At 31.2% G+C, this 16,010-nt stretch overlaps 1 protein-coding gene across 1 annotated transcript; it reads left to right on the top strand.

Moving 5' to 3' along the window:
* Window positions 1–1,215: 1,215 nt before the first annotated feature.
* On the top strand, window positions 1,216–11,163 carry LOC112697908 (exocyst complex component SEC3A). Its single transcript, XM_025751281.3, has 25 exons — window positions 1,216–1,573; window positions 2,263–2,333; window positions 2,774–2,854; window positions 2,975–3,042; window positions 3,148–3,250; window positions 3,404–3,552; window positions 3,733–3,850; window positions 4,308–4,412; window positions 4,871–4,972; window positions 5,052–5,189; window positions 5,775–5,903; window positions 5,992–6,072; window positions 6,169–6,243; window positions 6,740–6,913; window positions 6,993–7,134; window positions 7,255–7,319; window positions 7,514–7,684; window positions 7,784–7,863; window positions 8,588–8,669; window positions 9,157–9,254; window positions 9,387–9,495; window positions 9,595–9,663; window positions 10,249–10,314; window positions 10,398–10,487; window positions 10,869–11,163. Exons 1-25 carry the CDS (start codon window positions 1,399–1,401, stop codon window positions 10,977–10,979), a joined length of 2,652 nt encoding a protein of 883 aa, XP_025607066.1. The 5' UTR covers window positions 1,216–1,398; the 3' UTR covers window positions 10,980–11,163.
* Window positions 11,164–16,010: the final 4,847 nt, after the last annotated feature.

Raw genomic sequence — 16,010 nt, 5'->3', positions numbered from 1 at the left:
ATATTTATAATTATGTTTTAGATTATGCTTATTTTGCTTTTAAGAGAATATTTATATTTATATTTTGAATGAAAATTTGGTTTATAATTATATTTAATAGATATTTATAATTACAAAGACTTTAATGTTTGTGAATATAAAAAATATAATTTTTTATGCCATTAGAAATTATAAATTTATTAATATGGTTGTGAAATTATATATATTACGTAGTAGTTAATAGTAAAAAGAAAAAAGAGAAGCTTTGGCGGGTTTAGCCCGCCAGTCCACAATTAGATGGGGCGGACTAGGATTCTAGGACTGCTTTATTAGGCGGGGCGGACTTCCCCGCTTGTCACTCCTATCCTTGTCTCAAAACCATCTAGTATGGTTGGTTGGTAGCATTTACAAAATTATCTTAAGGATTCTTGTGAACAGGATGAGAAAGTGATGAGTGGATTGATCCGAGAGGTGCAATCGGCGTTTATTCCAGGATAGGCAAATTTTAGATGGGGGCGTTAATAAGTTGCGGAACTGTAGCATGGTTGAGGAAAGCTAAAAAGGAAGGTATAATTGTGAAGTTTGATTTCATTCACCGTTTTCTTTTCATTTTTGTGGCAGAGGTGTTAAATAAAATGTTGAAATAAGGCTAGAGATTTAAATTTGATCATAGGTCTGAAAGTGGAAAAAGATAGTATTAGGCTGATTCGTTTACAATTCACAGATGATGGTATCCTGTTCTGTCCTCTTAATTGAGAAATTTATCGAAAAATCCTGACGTGCTTTGGTAGAATGCATGGGCTTGTTCGTTTACAATATTATATAAACAACTATCAGATATTCAAATGAGCAATATTATTACACTAGCGGCTTATGGAAAGTAATATGAATTTAAGTTCAAACATATAATAATTCAAATTTTTTAACAATACAAACTCTAATAATATTGATACGGTTCAAAATTGGTTAGCATGTCGGTATTAGAGTAGTGATTTATTTTTGGAACGTAACCGTGGTAAGGAATAACCGAATAAGAATTCAACAAGTTTAAACCAGTAAATAGCAGTTAAAAATATTAGGTGATCACCGTTCAAGACATCATGCGTAAAAATGGTTAGATTATTTAACATTTTTAACTTATTTTTATCTATAATTTCATTAATTTGTGTCAATTTAATTATATGTAAATATAGCTATTTTTTTTCTTTTAATAAGAAGAGAAGAAGTCTTCCAAACATTAAAAAGATCCAAAACGACCAACCGTTTTTACTTTTCTAAAATTTTCTTTTTTTTTCTTTCTCTTTTTTTTCTTTCTCTTTTCACTGTGTCTGAACATTGAACGAAACAACACGCGCTTAGTTCTCTTTCTTTCTCTAGCACTTTACTATCTCCTCGTCGTAGTAGCTTCGAGATCGGAAAATGGCCAAACCGAGTGCCGACGATGGCGAGCTCCGGCGGGCATGCACGGCGGCGATTGAGGATCCCCACCAGAAGATCGTGATGGCGATCAGAGTAGCGAAATCCCACGGGATCTTGGGAAAATCTTCCAAGCTTGGCCGCCAGATGGCGAAGCCAAGGGTTCTTGCTCTCTCCAGTAATTAATTCTTCACTTCACTGTTAGATTTAACTATACAAACCTTGATTCAAAACACTTTGCCCTTTTTTTTCTCCCTTCAAAATTATTCATGTATGCTTTCTTCAACTTGCAGCAATCATGCTTGCTGCTCTGACTTTGGGGGGAAAATAATTATCTTACTTGTCTAAGATTTCGCTGTTCTTTTAAGCTTTCCAAATAGGAGTTCAGGTCCGAAATCGAGTTCAAAATTTAGGAGTAAACTCCTGCGAGTTTGCGAGTTGTGCCTTACTATTCATGTGTCGTTAGGCTCCACGAGCTTAGGTGAAATCTCGAATTTGATTACATTCAGAATATGTTGGAGTTTGGCTATTCTGGCTTGAGCTTCTTTGACCGTTAAAAAGATTCGAATTCTCAAATTCTGACATGTTACTTGAGTGGACTAAGCGGTGAACTAGTTGAATAAAACTTAGAGTTGATTGAACATTGACTATTTATGACCACATTTTGTGGCTTGGATTTAGTTCTGTAAGAATTAAGAGGATTGAGGATTTTATGTTGCGTTAGCTTAGTTTGTAAGTTTGCATAATGGTTTTGATGAAATGATATGATAGAACAAGTGATTGTGTATGTACATTTAGTTGTGTTGCTCCCGTTAGGGTTTGTTAGATTTCTATGTGTTGTTTGTGACAGCATGCTATTTCCTGCAGTGCAATCAAAAGGTCAGAGGACAACAGCATTTCTTCATGTTTTGAAGTATTCTACGGGAGGAGTTCTTGAGGTATTTGTTCTTCTGAAGCTGTTACAAATACATATATTCTCATGTTTCACTACCTATATTCCCGTATTAGGTTAGGTGTAGCCGTGTAGGTTATTTATTGTAGGTTATGAGATCATGATCACTACTTCAAGATGAAACATTAGGGAACAAAAATGTTGTAATTTTATCACTTTGGTGAAACTTGAAATCATTTCCAACACTATGGAGGAGTGATTATTCAACAATGTAAACAAGTGTAAAAACCATTGAACCTAAAAGTAAGTTGTTGGGGCACAAGGCACAATTATCTTATCCGTAAGAGTAAGAACTGCAAAGTTCAGTTTCGCAAAACTTATGTCTGACTCATTTTTGTGAAGAATATGTTCCCCGTAATGCTACAAGCCTGTTATGGAGGTTTTATTATATTTTACTACTGTCAATAAAAGTTTATGTACTTGCAGCCTGCTAAACTATACAAGCTGAAGTACCTCTCAAAAGTGGAAGTTTTGACAAATGACCCCAGTGGATGTACATTTACGCTGGTAAAATTTAAAATTTCCAAAATGGACCAGATCTTTATGTTCTAATTAGAAACATATTGTTCTTAGTTATGAGCATAAAAGCAACATCAGAGCAACCGTAATGAATGTATGTTTTTGTAGGGATTTGATAACCTCAGAAGCCAGAGCGTGGCTCCTCCTCAGTGGACAATGCGCAATATTGATGACAGGTACTACCTTTGAGGGAAATGAGGACTTAAACATGGATTATTTAGTGCTTGGGATCTGTTTTAGGAAATGGAAGTTTTCTCATTGGTTCTCTACTTTTCTTGTAGGAATCGCCTCCTTCTTCGCATCCTGAACACATGCAAAGATGTTTTGGGTCGCCTCCCTAAGGTTGTTGGTATAGATGTTGTTGAGATGGCTCTTTGGGCTAAGGTACATCTGATGATGATCTACTATCTAAATCAAAGTGCTTTCTTCACTCTATTCCATGAGTACTTTTTTGCTTCATTGGCTTGGTTACTGTATATTCTGTTTTACAATTCGTGTAGTGATTAATTGCAGTTAATTTTGCAAAATGTGAAATAGGAAAATACACCCACGGCTCCTGCTCAGAGTAAAGTTCGAGATGGTGTTCCTGTTGCTTCTGCTGTTTCTGAGACGGAATTGAAAGTCAATGTCGAAAAGGAACTTGTCTCCCAGGCAGAGGAAGAGGACATGGAGGCTCTTTTGGGAACGTAGGTGCTATTCTTCTTTGTCTTAAATGTTCAATTGAAGTTAAATATGATGTGTAAGATTATCGAAAAAGTGTTGGCCTCTGTTTTCGTGTCTTCTGACAAAAAATGTATGTTGTTGGACTTGGATCCATGTAATTCAATTTTATTAATTAAATTACATCTTTCACAATGGCAATGCAGTTATGTCATAGGTGTTGGTGAAGCTGAGGCATTTTCTGAAAGGTTGAAGAGAGAGCTTCAAGCTCTAGAAGCAGCAAACGTGCATGCCATTTTAGAAAGTGAACCTTTGATGGATGGGGTAATAATGTCATTTCAATATTTTATAGTAGCTTACTTCTCTGATCTACGAGTTCAAATGGCCAAACCTAGGTTGTCTAAACTATCACTTCAACTAGCAGTCTAGCAGTTTGACAGGCATCAAAGTGTACTTTATTATTAATAACAATTTGGATTCTTGACTTCTGTACAAAGTTTAGCCAGCTTCTCTGATTCCATGCCTGATTAAAAGATTCAAATTGTGCTGACATTCTAAGTTGGAACAAGATCTAATTATTGTCGCTTAATCTGTTAGAGCTGCTGTGATATGATAATTGATAAGTGATAACACTGATCAGAAAATGCAATTGATTGTCACAAATCCCCATGTTTCTGATTCATCATTTCCTCAATAATTATATTATGTTATATGAAGGGGCTCAATAATTATATTATGTTATATGAAGGGGTTCTACTTCATACTAATTTTTGCCTTGCAGGTGATGCAAGGACTTGAGTCAGCAACAAATTGTGTGGATGACATGGATGAATGGTTAAACATATTTAACGTGAAACTCCGGCACATGAGAGAGGACATTGAATCAGTAAGGGCTTGTACCCTGCAAGTTTCAAATAGTTTTCCTAACCTCAAGTTATTTTGTGATTGTAAAGTAGTGCTTGCTGAAGTCATGGTTCATTTGTTTAGTTTTCTTTGCCCCTTTGTTAATGCAAGGCGGCTTATGGTAAAAGTGATTCTACAACAAAAATCTTCTGTATAATTGGAAAAGCTGAAATTTAACCCTTCTGGAAGGTTACTCTCTTCAGCTTCTACAAAATTAAAAAATATAAATAATTTTTTTCCCTGCTTACAATAAAGTAAACATGCTAATGATTTTAGTTATTTTACCTTTAGTGTTGTATGAGTAGCTCATATTTATTTCTATCTTAAAAATCAGTTCCAAGGGTATTTACTAGATTATGTAGTGGCAATAAATTCCATTTCAGAAGTTCTTAAAAAGTACTGATATCTTTATTTTCTCTTAATAACTTATCTGATGTCCAGATAGAATCCCGCAATAACAAATTGGTAATGCAATCGGTGAACAACAAATCTCTTATTGAGGAGCTCGATAAGCTTCTTGAAGGATTGAATGTCCCTCCAGAGGTATGTCTTAAATAGGTGAACTATATTATACGTTAAGTCTGATGAACTTCGTTATCATGTGTTTATTTGTTGGATGCAGTATGCATCAAGTTTGACAGGAGGTTCATTTGATGAAGCTAGAATGCTTCAGAATGTAGAAGCATGTGAATGGTTGACTGGTGCCTTACGTGGTCTTGAAGCGCCTAATCTAGACCCTGCATATGCAAATATGAGAGCTGTAAGTCCTCTCTCTTACTTTTCTTTTGTTAAAATAAGTCTGTCATTGTTTAACCTTTTGGGAAACAGAATTATTGTGGAATATGAATGCTTGTTTGTTATTTTTCAGCAAGGTATTATGTGCAAACTTAGGCTTAGGTATACTTTTAGTACCTGTAAAATATAGGTCATTTTGATTTTTGTTTTTTAAACCCCGGTCCATCTAGATTTTGGTTCTTATAAATATTTTAAGAGTATGTTAAACCTTAAAAATATGAAACTTTGTTTTGTTTTTATTATAAATATTTTCTAAATCTTCTTTGACTTAACATTATCATTCAACACAAAATCCAAGTGATAAGGGCCGAAAATCTAATATTGAAAAAAGAGACCAAAACCAAAGTAACTCATATTTATAGGGATCAAAAACATATTTAAGGCGACAAACTTATGAAGGTAACAAATGTGTGATTTTTGTTCATTGCTGACTACCATTTTGATTGGAGAGAATTTCTATGAGAGCACTATGAATTTGGTATCCCAAAGCTTGTTTTGTAACAGACCTAAAAATCATCTACTTTGTGGTGGTTCATGCTACCTAACACAGGTTAAAGAGAAGCGTGCAGAACTTGAAAAATTAAAAACTACTTTTGTTAGGAGAGCATCAGAATTCTTGAGGAATTACTTTGCTAGTTTGGTGGATTTCATGATAAGTGATAAAAGCTACTTCTCTCAGGTATTTTTGTAAATTCCTTATAGAACCAAACTTTCGGCTTCTTCGGCAACTTTTGTTTTTAAAATCTCTGTCTGCTTTCTCAAAACAGCGAGGACAGTTGAAGAGGCCTGATCATGCGGATTTGCGGTACAAATGCAGGACATATGCACGTCTCTTGCAACACTTGAAGGTTAAATTGTGGACGACTTGTGATATTTTGTCAAATCGTATTTGCTGAGTCTTTTTTAATGCTTTCTCCCTGAAATATCTTTTTATGAACTTGCAGAGTCTTGACAAGAATTGCTTGGGTCCATTGAGAAAAGCTTATTGCAGTTCTCTAAATTTGCTTCTTCGCCGAGAGGTCTGTTATAAACCACATTGCTTTATGTTTCTTAATCCTGGCATTAACATTCTTGATATGGCTTGCTCTTTTATCGTTGTTTAACAAGTTAGCACTATGTATTATAGAAGGTACTACATTCCGTAAAAAGTAATTGTCCTGTTCTTAATATGCACATGGGTTAAGTAAAACATCAATACTAGAGTATGTTGAAAAAAAAAAATTAGTCATTGTTGTTTAGAGTTTATCAATAGATGGTTATTTGTGGAAAAAATAAAATCTGTTTAACGTGAGCACTTAGATTTAATATAATAATAAAGATGGAAAGGGAAACAAAAAGAAAAAAAAGAAAGGAAGGAAAAGAAAAAGAAAAGAAAAGGAAATGCCAAAGTCGGACCATTTTATGAGATCCCCTTAAGAGATTAAGTTTATCCATTTAAATATGAATTTATATTTAAACTGTTTTTTTATGCTTTGATATGCATATAGAGTCTGAAGTTCATGCATTCTTTTGCAGGCTCGTGAATTTGCAAATGAACTTCGTGCTAGTACTAAAGCATCTAGGAACCCCACGGTTTGGCTTGAAGGTTCTACAGGTTCTGGTCAGAATGTCAATGCCACTGACACTTCAACAGTCTCTGATGCTTACGCAAAGATGCTAACAATTTTTATCCCACTTCTGGTGGATGAGGTAATTGATATTCTTTCATTTTCAAAAAATAGTTTATAATCTTTCGACTCTATAGTTCTTCATTGTTCTTAAACTGCAGAGTTCATTTTTTGCACACTTCATGTGCTTTGAAGTTCCTACGCTTGTTCCTCCAGGAGGTGTTGTTAATGGTAATAAACCTGAATATGATGACGATGATGATTTAGGAATTATGGACATTGATGACAATGACAGTAAATCTGGTATGCGTTCTGGACTTTCTTAGCATAGCCTTCCTGTACTTTGTAGTTATATTTCATAAATTTTAGTTTGATTGTCCTCTTTCATTTTTCCCCAAAATTTGACATTTCTCTATTTTGTAGGTAAAAATTCTGCCGAGCTTGCAGCTTTAAACGAATCACTTCAGGATTTGCTTGATGGAATTCAAGTATGTGTCAAACATATTCTATATCACTTAGCATGTTTACTGTGCTTCTGATATTTGTGAGGCTTAAGGGATCTAGAATCACTCAATATTACATTATAATCATGTCGAAAGAAACACAAATAGTATTTTTCCCTTGTGATAATCATGATATATATTGATCTCTCAGTCTCTTAACAGTATTTTTATGATTTCAGGAAGACTTCTACGCGGTTGTAGATTGGGCATACAAGATTGATCCCTTGCGCTGCATATCAATGCATGGAATAACGGAACGATATCTTTCTGGTCAGAAAGCTGATGCAGCAGGATTTGTACGCCTTTTGCTTGGTGACCTAGAGGCTCGTATATCTATGCAGTTTGGCCGTGTATGTGACAAAATTCATGAAGACCAATTTTACCACATACATTTAGAATATTGATGTTCTGAAAAATAAAATCATTTTTTTGGAAATGTATTTTTGCAGTTTGTTGATGAAGCTTGCCATCAAATTGAAAGGAATGAACGCAATGTTCGCCAAGTTGGTGTCCTATCCTACATTCCCAGGTAAAATGGATTCTTGTATTTATCTTTATATGTATACGGATTAGGATTTTGTTGACTTTGGTGTGAGGATTTAGATTGTAAATATTTTTGGTGATCCTAAATTCTAGTTAGCATCTTTAATATTTTTTAAATATTGCATCTTATAATATTTAAACAAGTGTGAGCCAGGGGTGCATGTTTCCACTTGCATGAAAATCACGCATTAATATCAATATTAGTTGGTGACTAGTAAAACATACTTACCATAGTGTTGTACTCCATCAACCTAAGTTAAAACTAGTAGATTGACATGCACGAAATGGAAGTGTTGATCAATCCACATTTTTTACTTTTAGGTATAATCTAAAATTATTACTTATCTTCATTAAAAGAGTTGGAATTTAATTGAGTAAGCTTATTTCTCTTTTCGTCCACTTAATATCTCCCTTCATATTTTTTTTTTCTTTCTATTTTATCTCTTGACTTTCTCTAACTTGTGGATTAAAAGAAAAGGAAGAGAGAGAATTCGGACATCAAAAGGTTGGTATAATTCGATTGTGAGATTGGTTGAGATGTTTCTACTTTATCCTCACTACATGATATAATAGTTTTTGTCTAGGCAGCAGTCAGAAGTTTTAGCTGTCATTCTTAAGCTATTTACTGTAGTAGTGCATTTTCTATATATCTTAACTCCAAAATCTTTAATTATGATTGATATTAAGTGGTTTTTCATTGTGTTGTATAGATTTGCAACCCTGGCAACTCGGATGGAGCAGTATATTCAGGGACAGTCTAGGGATTTGGTAGACCAGGCATACACAAAATTTGTAAGTGATTTGCTAAAAACTTTGTATAGTTTTATGATGTCCGATTCAATTTTCTGCGAAAGTTCTAGTTAAGGATTACTTTCAAGCACCTGCTCTTCAAAGATGATTAGGTTAATTGCCCAGTTTTAAATGTTCACTTGGATTAAGAAAATAATTAAAAGTGTATTGAAGTTACAAGAAGTTAAAATTATCTGACTAAATTACCCATAATTATTTTTTCTACTTATTATCTCCCTTGCATTATATCCTTGTTTCACTTGATTGATTAGTGGTATACTTAGAGGAAAAAATATTTAGTTATCTAAATTTTCTAATTTCAGTTTTTGTCGGAACAATATTTCAAAAGTGGTTAATTATTTCCAATTGGAGGGAGTACCCCAAATAAAATTTATGGAAACCATACAATGAGTAACCTGTCTTGAAAATCCAGTGTAGCACATGTCCTAACCTTTGTTTGCATACAATGGTGGAAATGTTACTTTGACAGGTTAGCATAATGTTTGCGACTTTGGAAAAAATAGCACAAACAGATCCAAAGTATGCTGATATTTTTCTCTTAGAGAACTATGCCGCCTTTCAAAATAGGCAAGTTTTTCATTTCCCTGTGCCAAGAAGCAGCTTTGATACTTTGTTTTATTTTCAACTTGTTGATGATGTTGATTTTATTAAAGAAATCCAAATGCCACATTTCAAACATTGTTTGTTCATTTTATACAGTTTGTATGACCTTGCCAACATTGTGCCTACTTTGGCTAAGTTTTATCACCAGGCTAGTGAAGCCTATGAGCAAGCTTGTACGCGCCATATTAGCATGATAATCTATTATGTGAGTAACTTGTTATCTATTTTCTATCATTTTCTATACCATTGCTTGAGTTGATGATCCAACTCATTATTTCTCCTTTCTTCTTTTCCTTTGAATTAGCAATTCGAGCGCCTTTTTCAATTTCATCGGAGGATTGAGGACTTGATGTTCACAGTTGCACCTGAGGAGGTTAGTGTTTATAGTTCTTTTTTGTTAATCTTTCATAAACTACTGTAGTAAAGCAACTTCATCTGTCTTGAATTCTTGCATGTATTTTGCTCATCATGGAGTTTGCTCATATAACTGTAGAGTCACTAATCACTTTTTAAGTTTTCATTGAGCTTGCCCAAGTACATCTTGGTTACACACTCCATCCATGAATGTGCCCTTTAAGGTTGTAACTCGAGTTGATAAATTATTAAATTGGTTCAAATGCTGAAAAATTTTAGTTTATGTTGACTATATTTTTCCTTGCCTCTTTCCGTTATATTAGTTTTACTACAGTATACTTAACTGGGGTTATAGCTATAAGGATAAAACTGGAAAAAAATGTACTCTTCATAGATATTCACAACTGACAAATGATCTTAAGAGAAATTATTTTTTGCTGAAAAAACACTTATTCAAAGCACTATATTTGTGTATATTTGTCCGTACATCTTGGTTATATGGATTTAATAGTTAGCAGACTTTACACCGAAATCATGAACATTTGCCTTTTAAAATTCATAAAAATCTTATGTTCTTCTGTTAAAAAAATGGCAACAATTTCAGATTCCTTTCCAACTCGGGCTATCAAAGATGGATCTTCGAAAGATGCTAAAATCCAGTTTATCGGGGGTAAGGTGATTCTTATCTTCCATTTAAGCACCTCTCGGCTCGCATATACTTAACCTGTGAATCGTCTTTCCTGTTCTATTCAGGTTGACAAGTCCATTGCTGCAATGTACAAGAAATTGCAGAAGAACTTGACTTCAGAAGAACTATTACCCTCCTTATGGGATAAATGCAAGGTAATGGAGCAAATACTTATAGTAAGAAAAGACCTATTATATGTAGGAAACAGCCCAAATTATAATTGGCCAACAATGCCCAAATTAATGGAGTAAATATTTCAATACCAAATTTGAAACTGCTTTAGTTTGGATGGCACAATGTATAGCAAATTAGCAAGATCAGATAGAGTTAACTTTTTATGTTGTGTGTGTTTTTTTTACAATAACTTGTAATCAAATTCTCTCACAGAAACAAAATTAGTTAACTTTCACAACAGAAAAAGGAAATACCTTTATATACATGATAGTTCATAGAAAGCCTCAGGAAAGATTTTAGTACTAAGAACATCATGTATGCAAGTGAACAATTTTCTTACTACTTCCTCAAAATTATTGCAGAAGGAATTTGTTGACAAGTACGAAAGTTTTGCACAACTTGTGGCTAAGATTTACCCTAATGAGAATATCCCTTCGGTAACAGAGATGAGAGAACTTTTAGCCTCCATGTAAAGGTGTGTGTATGTATATATAACGCTATGTTGCCATCTTATGTTGAGTTGCAATGTGTCAGTTCAACTATTTTATTTAATTTTATTTATTCAATAAGTCATTATTTTTTGTAGTTCTAATTTATATTGAAGCAAGCATTTTAATGCATCATCAAGGGAATGGTATGAATGAATATCTTTGCTAAGTGGCCAACGTAATTACCATTCCTTAGCATCTAATGCTTCTTTAAACTAGCTTATTTTATGATATATGTTATTATGCTAAGAAAAATTTATTTCGTGCAATGCATCAGTTCAAGAAGCTAGTTAGAATTACTTATCATCTCTTAATATAATAAGTTTTTTCATATATGGTGAGCAAGCTATATCTTAATCCGAACATGGTAGATATCAGTTGTTGAGTTCTAGACATAATATGGCTTAATGCAACTTATTAAGTGAGAGTATGGATGAATATGAAATTATCCTAGTTTGTGTAATTCAACTCCTGCCAAATATCGAATCTTTATGTTTCTCCAAGATATGATGGATTAAATTCCTTGTCTATCTGTTTATAATTTTATATATATAACAACATTACCAATAATAATTCTAGTTTGACTTTTTCCTAGTTGCCCCGTTCCCACGTGAAGTCGCCACCGTTGTTAGATAATTTATTTTTATCAATATAATTCAAACATATATAGCGACGACTATAATAAATTTAATGTTGTTAACTAACTAAAAATATGCAAGCAAAAGTTGTTTTAGCAGACTCCAATACTCCTATAAGCTAAACTCGTTTTATTATTGTTATTTTCGTATAAATTAAATTATGTAGTTGATTACGTTGTTAGTACATGATTAATCATGTGATTATGTGACAAGTGGTGATTGACAGCACACATTTGCGTACATGATTAGATTTATGCTGCTCAAAGATTATATTCTTCCAAAGATTTGGTAGGTAAAAGCAATCCATTAGACTATGCACCCCCAAGAGAACTTTATTAAAAAAGTGTTAATTTTAAATATTTAAGTACTACGATCACTGTTAAACACCTTTATATTAGACTTCAATCATATTAGATCTATATTAAAATCAATACTACTATAAAATATATATTAAAAATAAATTAAATTATATATTTATTTATACATGAATACATTATAATTGATTTTAGTATGTCAATAATTTTAATTTGACAAAAGATTAAAAATAAAATAACTAGGCAACAGGTACTTTTAATTTTTTTTTTTTGGTGATCTTGTTTCTTTTATTAATAGACTTTTTAATCCTAAAAATTTTGATATTATACCATAAAATTACTTCTCTTAAGTTTAAACTTATAACAGAAGGAATATATTAATGTATACAAGAGTGGATTGGGAAAAAATATGGAAAATATTATGCCAATTTATGTTCCAAAAATTAACATTAATTTTTATATCTTGCTATAATCCATAATATATCTGATACAGATACGAGGTTGTTGGTCTTAAAAATCAATCAGATTACTAGCTCCGTTGGCTTACATTATTAAAATTTTTAGTATTATTTCGTTTGTTATGTAATTTATGTTATTACATGTTGATAGATAATATATATGTTCAAAAATTAATAATTAGGATATGAAAATTGAAACTGTCTGCGTCTCGATAGAGGAAATGGTATTGGAAACATAAAACTGTTGATGGAAGACATAATTTATTAGTGGGAGGCAATAATTGAAGGATAATTTGGGCACATTTGTTTCATGCCAAATAGGAATAGTATCAAATTAGCAATAACGAACGAAATATATTCATTTCCATACTTCGAAACTTTTTTAAATAAACTTCAGCATCATTATTTTATACATTTTGAGTGGTGGGAGTAAAATAGCACTGTTGTTAGTGGATGAATTTCTTCGGAGAAATCATTCATGCAACTTTCTCTCTCAAGGTACACTTGATTCTAATGCAACATCAAATTTAAAGATATAAACTGTAGGTAATTGAGGTGCCTTTTATACCATTTTTATTAATCCATTGTATCAAAATATATAATGCATGATTCACCTTGATTCCAAATTATTATATTATAGCACTTGCCACATATATAATTCAAACAAACTGATGACCGATATTATTTTTATTTTCTCTATTCCTCTCTTTTTTGTTTTGTTTTCCCCATATCACATCCATCGTTCTCAACAATTTGTTTCTGTATAAAAAAATGTATGAGATAGATAGTGGCGGGTATTTTTGGCCGGCAGTGAGAACTGAGTTTTATATTAGACCTTTTAAAGTTGAATGAAACTTGGAACGTAGCGAGAAAGTATGAGAACTAATTAAGAATGAGAATGTGTTGTTGTGTGTGCCTCATTTTGACTTTGACCTCTGAAAAAGCATCTGAGAATGGACGGAAAAGCAATCTTGGAGGCTAATTTTTTTTGGATATTACAGTAGGAAGAGTGTAATACATTAATTTGATGTAATGCATTGATACGAAAGTTTTCAATATCATAAAAAATCGTGACTTACGATTTTAGAAAGAGACAAAAATTGTGAAAATGAGATTAACGATTTTAAGTAAGACAATTTTTTTTTTTAGAATTTCTACAACCATGAAATCATTGATTGTTAATCTAAAGCTTTTTATATTGTTCCTCTTCACTCAAATCGTTGGTAACGACTTTAAACAACACTAACGATTTTTTTTAAACCGATTATGAGTCTCATAGTTAGGCATTACACACCCAAAATTTTATTAATACGTATTACACAACTGTAATGAGCATATAAAAAATAATTAGCATGAATTTATATATATTTATAAAGCTAGGAGTGAAATTTAAATCCAAAATCTTTAAATAAAGATAAAAAAAAATTATGTCATTTAAGTGATAGTTTGTTGGTATCTCAATCGTATTCTTTTAATTTAATTTGTAATTTCATTAGGTATGCCTAATAAGGGTCTAATAACTCATTCACTATTTATAATTTCTACAAAATTAATTTAAACATAAACTTTGTAGTTATCATTTCGTGTACCCTTTTGCAATTGAAGTTTGATAATAAGTTAAGAATTAATCCAAATTGGAGAGTGGAATTAATTCAACTATACCCACGAAGAGCATGAGGTTCAAAGTTCAAACCTAATTGGAGAGCTTCCACCTTCTTTCCTGTAGAGTCAACATGAGAGAATCTTTAGTTAAGGCTTTTACGTATTCTACATACTAGTACTATATTTTCAATAATTGTAGTGTTGTAATGTAATTACTAATTACTAACTAGAAATTAAACTAGACAAAAATACATAATGTGGATGATTATAATTAAAAAAAATAACGATTATACTATGTGTATATTAAAATTAGTTATTAAAATTAACTACCAGTATAAAATATATTATAAATACATATTGAAAATAAATTAAATTGCACGTATATTTATACATAAATATATTAATGACTGATTTAAATAGTTGATTTTAGTATATAAATAACATTTTAAAAAAAATAATAATAAGACTATTAGCCAATATGGTGGACCCAGCAAACCCGGTTGATGTCAAGGAAGTGATAGTTCTTTTAATTCTTCGATCTTTTGGTTCTTCTCCAAAGAAACTTGACAAAAATGTAGGCACATTCAAAGATTCAGAATCAGGTTGTGGCTTGAGATTTTCGACTTGATTAGTCCATTATCCATATATATATATATATATATATATATATATATATATATATATATATATATATATATATATATAGTATTCTCTAATCTCTGGTCTAACCACCGTGCATGCATGAAGAATAATTAATGGAGATAAAGATGAGATAATTGATCCCCTGTACTACTTGTAATTAATAAGGCTATTAATTAGTTTGTCTTAATAAACACATATTTTCCATTAATACATATACTAATTATTAGGTTACTAGCACACGCTTAACACTCGTGTTATGGATATTTGCTAAAACGAGTTTAATTTACTTATAAAGCATTCAAATGTGAACATGAGATTAGGATGGTTTTGGTCTCTATTCATATTTATTACAAGAAAAGAGAACTATTTTGACATGATTTTTCTTAACGGCCATAATTAAAGATAAAAATTAATATATATTTTTGATAAATATTATAAATGTCAAATTTTTTATGTTTTTTTATGAATAATTTAATTGTAAAAAATTACTCCTCAATTTTGATACTTATTTATTTTCAACTTATTCTATTATTCTTTTTTTTCGTTGAGCTCCGTTAATTTTAGCATCACACTACTCTCAATTTAGTATCATATTACTCATTCTTCATCTTTAATCTCAGTTTATTCTTCAGTTTCAAGATTTCATATCATTCTTTGTTAAAAATTTTTGTTGAGAATTTTTTATGGTCAATAACTGTCAAAATAAATAGTATTTTTTACGATTAATAAGTATCACAAAAAACATATTCTCAAATTTTTCTAATAAATTATTTTTGACGGCCAATATTTATCAAAATAAGATTTAAACTTTTTTTATAATTACTTATATGTTAAAAATATTATTTTTGACAAAACTTTTATTAACATATTTTCAAAGTTAAAATAGTATCAAAATTTATTTTTTTGATGAATTTTAATTTTTTTTGACACATAATAATCCTAAAAAATAGTCTATATTGTTGTAGTGATTATGGGAAAAAAATGAAAAAAATAATTAATTACTTTATTCGGAATTTGGATTAAATGTGGAATGCCTTAATAATAGAGGCTTAGATTTAATTATTTAACAATCATATGATATAGATTTCTATTTGATAAACATATATAATGTGAATATGTAACATTGATCTTTATTAGAGATAATGTATTGATGTTTTTTTTTTTTTAATACTCTCGATACATGATAGTACTAGATTTATAGGTTCTTAAGAGTGATTCGGATATATATTTTTTAGTCAATTTTATAGACTAATCTGAATATATTTATGATATTATGTAATTATTAATTATATATACGTATAATTATATGCTACATATACACAAAAAATTAATTATTAAATAGTTATTGATATAAATTATATT

Source organism: Arachis hypogaea, chromosome 16 (genome assembly GCF_003086295.3).
Source record: "Arachis hypogaea cultivar Tifrunner chromosome 16, arahy.Tifrunner.gnm2.J5K5, whole genome shotgun sequence".
NCBI classification, from domain to species: Eukaryota; Viridiplantae; Streptophyta; class Magnoliopsida; order Fabales; family Fabaceae; genus Arachis; species Arachis hypogaea.
Note: the sequence above shows the minus strand (reverse complement) of the source record. Positions and strands in the feature narration are given on the sequence as shown.

Excerpts from the sequence above, each read along its gene's own strand:
- LOC112697908 (XM_025751281.3), top strand. The coding sequence starts at position 1,399 with ATGGCCAAACCGAGTGCCGACGATGGCGAGCTCCGGCGGGCATGCACG. Across the intron at positions 7,685-7,783 it reads TATCTATGCAGTTTGGCCGT|TTTGTTGATGAAGCTTGCCA; the intron begins GTATGTGACAAA and ends GTATTTTTGCAG. Across the intron at positions 8,670-9,156 it reads ACCAGGCATACACAAAATTT|GTTAGCATAATGTTTGCGAC; the intron begins GTAAGTGATTTG and ends TTACTTTGACAG.